The sequence below is a fragment of the Triticum urartu genome, chromosome 5A, assembly GCF_056163025.1.
Source record: "Triticum urartu cultivar PI428250 chromosome 5A, HENAU_Tu73, whole genome shotgun sequence".
NCBI classification, from domain to species: Eukaryota; Viridiplantae; Streptophyta; class Magnoliopsida; order Poales; family Poaceae; genus Triticum; species Triticum urartu.
In genome coordinates, this window is record NC_141877.1 from 609,501,143 (window position 1) to 609,507,518 (window position 6,376).

Genomic DNA, 6,376 nt, shown 5'->3' on the forward strand with positions numbered 1-6,376 from the left:
ACCGGCCAGCGGGTCAGGACGGGGAGCGGGACGGCTAGGGCAAGGAGGGGAGGAGGGGGAGGAGGAGGCGAGGGAGGAGGGAGGGAGGGGATCCATCGCGCTCATGGTGTATCTTGCCTGTTCTGTCAACGCGGACGAAATATTCATGGGCCGGCTAGCTAAATCACTGTAGTGGGCAATTCTTCCGATAGTATCACAGTAAGCAAACTACAGGTCTCCAATAGGTTAAAGGACTTTTATGACTAGCATTACTGTACAACTCTAAAATGAACATCAATACTGTATGTAATTATTAGAGATGATTTTGCAAAACTTTATTTATATTGCATAAATCATCGTGAGACTCCACTCTAAATCACGTGCTTAAAAAAACTAGATATCGGGCTATGTTATATCGCCATTTACCAAACTCCTGGGTTTTTTTTTTGAAACGGAACTCCTGCGTTTAGAAATCATGATACATTGTCTGAATAAGTAAATTGAGCACTCATTCGGTTTAACAAAAACTGAATCGGTCAAACAAATGAGGAGACACTAAAGCGTCAGGAACAGCAAAATGTTACTCTAACGAATCAACCTATTCTCTGCGCAAATCATCATTTACAGACGACAAAGAACAGAAAGATATAAAGGGAAATAACCACCGATTGATCTAGTATATGTATTGGCCCTAGAATACTGTTAGGATTTGAACTGATCATCAGTTTCATCACTAGTAGAAGAAAATGTAATCTCAACTCAAACTGAATCAGTACCAAGGAAGAAGCTCCCAAGTATTTATTTGGTTGAACTGAAAGTGAACCAGCCAGACAAGTGAGGCAAAATCAAGGCGTAGGAATGGAACCAAAGATTAACGAATCAGATTGCACACTGACATCCACAGCAAGTATCATTTTATAATGTCAGGGCACTGACAAAGGAAACAATCAAGTATATGATCTACTCACTCTGATACACAGAGAGGATTCTCTTTCTCTCTCTCGCTCTCTCTCTCTCGTGATTCAGCTCCTGACCCCGTGCGGCCACATCCCGATCTTCCCTCGACTCCCCGTGCACCCCCCCTCCCTCCGCCGCCGCCGGCAACGTCGCTGGGCGAAGGCCCTGTGGCGCGGCGGCGGCGGACCTCCTCTGGCGTCCTGAGATCTGAGGCGGCGGCGGTGGCCTGATTTGGATCTTTCTCCCGACGAGGATGGCGGGCAGCGGCGGCCGGGGCACTGTGGGGGGTTTGGCTACAGCCGGCGGGAGTAGTACGAGATGGCGGCAGCGGCGGCCGGGGCGCGTCCCGGGCTGCCATTACGTCCTCAAACTGCTGCATCTCATCGGATTCGGCGACGGCTCGCTGAAGCACTCCGGGTCTGCATCGCATCACGAGGATTATGGCGGTGGTGGTCATCTCCTACGTTGGAGGTGGTCGACCTGAGACTGGATGATCGGATCTCGTGATCTGTAATCTAGTCCCGGCTACGAGTCGGGGAGACATAGTTGCCGGTGAAAACCGAGCCGATGGCGGGCAATGGCGGCGTTCTGCGCCGTTACCTTGATGAAGGCATCGTTTTGTAACTACTGTCGACCCACTTGTGCTGCTCCGGGGGAAACCCTATGATCTGGTTTTCCAGTTCGAACGATGGCGGCACTGCGGTGTCGTTTCTCTCTTGGGAGCATCGTTTGTGGAGCAGCGCTGGAAATCAGAGGCAGGAGGTGGAGCGGCTTCGTCTTGCACGGAGCTTCGGTGGAGATGTCAAGTCATGCCTGACCGACAGGTGCTACGCTTTGTCATGCCTGGTCGGCAGGTGCTACGCACGACAGATCTTCCAAGGACTTCAAGTTGTGTCGGCTGGTGGTACTTGGCAGCATGACGCTGAGGTGTATCAGTGACGACCGCAACGTGCTCAGCTGTTTGCGCGCAGGGAGGAGGTGCCGTTGGGCGCCGTGGTGGCGTCGACGATAGCTAGACCGAGCAAGGTTGATGCATCGGTACAGTTCTGAAGATGGAGTGGTGGCAGTTGGCGGCGGCGGCCTCTGAGAGCACGCCGGACCAGTGTGTGCCCTAGACCTGGCAAGTGGCTAGGTTGGGGTCTCGGGTCTTAGATGTTAGGCTTGGCTGCGATGTCTGTTTGGTATTAGGCCCAGGCTATCTGCACCCCTTCATCAGCTGGATAGGTGTAGCGACAGTCTGTTGCTTAGACGGTGGCTTTAGTCTTACCGTTGTATCACTTTATAAGGTCTTGTGAGAATAATTAATAAAGTGGCCATATGCATCGCCTAGATGCAGAGGCCGGGGGTCATCCTCCTTTTTTTTTTAAAAATGATCTACTCACTCAATACAAAAAAAGTCGAAAATTTCTACCTCGTGCAGTTGCCTGGGTAGCTCACCTGCTCCGTTGCCACCGCTTGGAACCGTTCCATTAGCCTTCCCCGGGTCTTCCTTATCAATTGCAATCTCTTCTTGCCCAAGTTAATTCCCTCCACCTTGCCAACGCCTCCTTCGATGGTGGCCTCCCATAAAGGTACTCAACACTACCGCGGGTCGGCTCTGCATCCTTTTCTTCCGTTACAACGCACAAGTAATTTTTCTAGTAAAAACTAAAATAAAACCAAATACACTAGTGCAGGGGAAAAAACCAGACAGAATCTTTCAGAAATCGAGCGTTCGGTTCCCAAACAAGAGGAAGAACCTCCGTGAAACTGGCGATGGCTTCATACACTGTAGCTAATGGGCCGGCCTAGCTAAATCACGTCAGTAGGCAATTCTTCCAATATGTATCACAGTAAGCAAACTACAGGCCTAATATTAGTATATTCAATAAATCATCACGTGAGTTCACTCCAAAGCACTTGCTTAAAAATACATAGATGCCAGGTGATGTTATATGGCCAAATTCCAGGATTTAAAAATCAAGATACATAGTACGAAAAAAAAGAGCACTCATTCCGTTTAAAAGAAACTGAATGAGTGAAACAAATGAGGCATCACAAAAGCATCAGGAAACAATAAAATATCAACGAATCAACATAGTCTCTTCCGGAATCATCATTTACTGATGACAAATGACATAATTGTATAAAAGGTGCTCACAAACGAACACTTCTGACCTGGCCGGACAATGTTCTTTGAATAAGCTTTTGTTTTCATCCGAGGAATGGCCTCAATGAGAGTGCATGGCGACTATTTTTTACTTTGTTTTTTCTTCACTGTTGGTATTGTTTTAATTTAAAAAATCACGATTATGAAGGAATTTTAAATCATGAATTTTAAAATTACAAATTTGAATTCTAATTAGGAATTTGGAAAAATATACATGAGTTTGAAAACAATTATCATAATTTCAGAAAAAATCAAGAATTCGAGAAATGTTCATGGATTCAAACAAAAGTTCGTGAATTTGAAGAACTATTCACAAAACTAATTTTTTTAGAATTTTGTAGAAAACTAAGAAATTTAGAAAATCTTCATGAATTTAAATAAATACTCATGAATTTTGGAAAATAGAGGTAAAGTAAAAAATGAAGGAAAAATAAAAATAAACAGAAACTAAAAACTAAGAAAAATAGTAAAAAGACTAAAAAATATATAATGGTGCAGAAAATAAAAAAATAAAAACCGGATGGAATCTTTCAGACCGTAACGTTCCGAAATTGGAGGAAGAACCTACCTAAAACTGTGCGAAGGCTTCCTACACTCCAGTTAATGGGCCGGCTAGCTAAATCACTGTAGTGGGTGATTCTTCTGATAGTATCACAGTAAGCAAACTACAGGTCTCCACTAGGTTAAAGGACTTTTATGACTAGCATTACTGTACAACTCTAAAATGAACATCAATGCTGTATATAATTATTAGAGAAAATTTTGCAAAACTTTATGTATATTGCATAAATCATCATGAGACTCCACTCTAATCACTTGCTTAATAAAAAACCTAGATATCGGGTTATGTTATATCGCCATTCACCAAACTCCTGGGTTTAGAAATCATGATACATTGTCCGAATAAGTAAATTGAGCACTCATTCGGTTTAACAAAAGCTGAATCAGTCGAACAAATGAGGCAACAGTAAAGCGTCAGGAACAGCAAAATGTTACTCTAACGAATCAACCTATTCTCTGCAGAAAACATCATTTACTGACAACAAAGAACAGAAAGATATAAAGGGAAATAACCACCGATTGATCTAGTATATGTATTGGCCCTAGCATGCTGTTAGGATTTGAAGTGATCACCAGTTTCATCACTAGTATAAGAAAATGTAATCTCAACTCAAACTGAATCAGTACCAACTACCAAGGAAGAGAAGTTCTCGAGTACTCATTTGGCAAGACAAGTGAGGCAAAATCAAAGCGTAGGAATGGAACCAAAGGTTAACGAATCAAATTGCACACTGACATCCACAGCAAGTATCATTTTATAATGTCAGAGCACTGACAAAGGAAACAATCAAGTATATGATCTACTCTATGTACTACATGTATTGCCACATTTGGCCACATCGATAAGAGTATCATCACAAGAATCATCACTACTCAAGGCAGCATCTTTGTCGAAGCAGAGCAAAAGCAGAGAAGGCTCCCAGAGTCACAAGACATTCTCACTCACAGTACTGATTGGAGCGACGAGATATGATATGAGCTAGCCGAGCCCTGGCGGTGGCGGTGGCGGTGGCGGACCGTGGAGGCGCCAAAACCTGCACGCCCTGTTGCCGGTGCCGAAGGGGTGGCCACAAGCCTGGCAGATCGGGCCCGAACCCACGGCCGAGCTCGAGCTGGAAGAAGGCCTAATGGCCTCAGCCCGGTACTGCTGCTCACTGGCAGGGACTGGCCCCCGTGGCACACCCGCGTAGCTGGGGACCGGATTCGGAAGCACGTGGCCGCCGGTCTGCGCGTGCTGCGGAGGCACGTCGCCGGCGACGAAGAGGCGGTTGTAGCAAACCTGGCACAAGGGCGTCGAGCCCAAAACCTCCCTGGTTAGCGCTAGGCAATTATTGCACCAGCCATCAGTCGGTGCCCTTCTGAGTGGGCCGACGACAGCCCGTGCCCGTGGCAGCGCCGCGGAAGAAGGCTGGCGCTGGTGACCATTGGAGATGCCCTGACCCTGCGTCGCGCGCGCGCCGCCGTAGTGGATCTCCGGGTGCCGCGGAAGCACGTAGCTGATGACGAAAGTGCTTAAGCAATCCGCGCACAATGGCGACAAGCCCAAAAACACGATCGTGGGCCTGTTGCAACGAGGGCACGCTCGAACGAGGGGATTGACTGAAACTGGAGCACCTGGCGCGCTTGCGGAAGAGATCGCCGAAGAAGGCTGCTCACCAATGCGAAGATCCAAGAAGAAATCAATGAGTTCATGGCGGCAGGATAAGCCCAAATAACGAATGAATGGAAAGTAATGCGTCGAAAATTACCCCGCCGGAGCCGGAGTGGCCGAGCGGCTGCCCTGTTCCTGTCTGCCTGGGGCCGCCGATCTGGCTCTGGGACTGGCCGGAGAGCGAACCATTGCCGGTCGGCGCGTGGTACGGGAAGGGCGCGCTCCCAACGGCTGCAACAGAAACCAAGAAATCGAACTCCGACATCAATGAAGAACCAAGGACCGCACGGATCAGAATCCCAGCGGCGGCCGGAGCATCTTGGGAAGGAAAGTACCTGGATTGCCCCGCGGCTGCCGGAGCATCCCCTGAGATGGCATCTGCGGCGCCCTCCTATGCGGCTGCGACTGGGAGAATCCCCTGTACCCCGCCCCGCCCCCGGCCCCGCGACCGCGAGCAGCTGCAAGAAACGAGGCTACAATCCAAGAAGCGGGCATCAACGCAAGAACGAACCCCGCGCTCGTCGCGTATTCTTTGATTTCTTGGGCACTCACCTCCACCGGACTGGGAAGAGCCGCCGGCTGAGCCTGTAGTCGCCGCCGTCAGCCCCGCAAGCGCCTGCGAAGTCCCGGCAATGCCGTCGCCGGTTGGATTCGCCGTCGGCCCTGATGCCTGCGCCGATGTACCGGCGACTTCGTCTCCGGCTGTAGGCTCCGTCCGCGCAGCCGGATGCCTTGTCCCGTTAAGGTTGTCGTCGGCCTTCCGCTTTTCCGCCATCTCGCCTCGGTTGAACAGCTTCGCAAGAACGCACAGATGAATAGGAGAGGGAGGGCGCGGAAGGAAGGAAGCTACGAGATACAATGGGAGGGGAGGACGGCGAGGGAGGGTATATAGACGACGGTTAGAGCGAGCGTCTCCCGCTGCAACCGATTTCAAGAAGCAGAGAGATTCAGGTCGGTTGATTTTGGGGGGGAAGATGATGATGATAGGAAGAGCCTTGAAAATGGGCCTAATGTATTTTGGAAAGCTCAGCTAGTGGCCCAAATAAGTTGGCTGCATGCTTGAAAGAGCTCCTTTTTTT

General features: G+C 48.9%; 1 protein-coding gene across 1 annotated transcript; it reads right to left on the reverse strand.

Annotated features, from left to right (window-relative positions):
- Positions 1-4,421: 4,421 nt before the first annotated feature.
- Positions 4,422-6,116, reverse strand: LOC147973324 (uncharacterized). Its single transcript, XM_087524956.1, has 4 exons — positions 5,850-6,116; positions 5,633-5,755; positions 5,395-5,528; positions 4,422-5,294 (listed from the first exon to the last, which is right to left on the reverse strand). Exons 1-4 carry the CDS (start codon positions 6,070-6,072, stop codon positions 4,626-4,628), a joined length of 1,149 nt encoding a protein of 382 aa, XP_087381082.1. The 5' UTR covers positions 6,073-6,116; the 3' UTR covers positions 4,422-4,625.
- Between the last annotated feature and the right edge of the window lie 260 nt (positions 6,117-6,376).

Bases quoted from the DNA above. Each gene is read 5' to 3' on its own strand.
- LOC147973324 (XM_087524956.1), bottom strand. From the start codon at position 6,072: ATGGCGGAAAAGCGGAAGGCCGACGACAACCTTAACGGGACAAGGCAT. The intron at 5,529-5,632 runs GTACTTTCCTTC...TTTCTGTTGCAG, and splicing joins GCAGCCGCGGGGCAATCCAG to CCGTTGGGAGCGCGCCCTTC. The intron at 5,295-5,394 runs GTAATTTTCGAC...ATTGGTGAGCAG, and splicing joins GCCACTCCGGCTCCGGCGGG to CCTTCTTCGGCGATCTCTTC.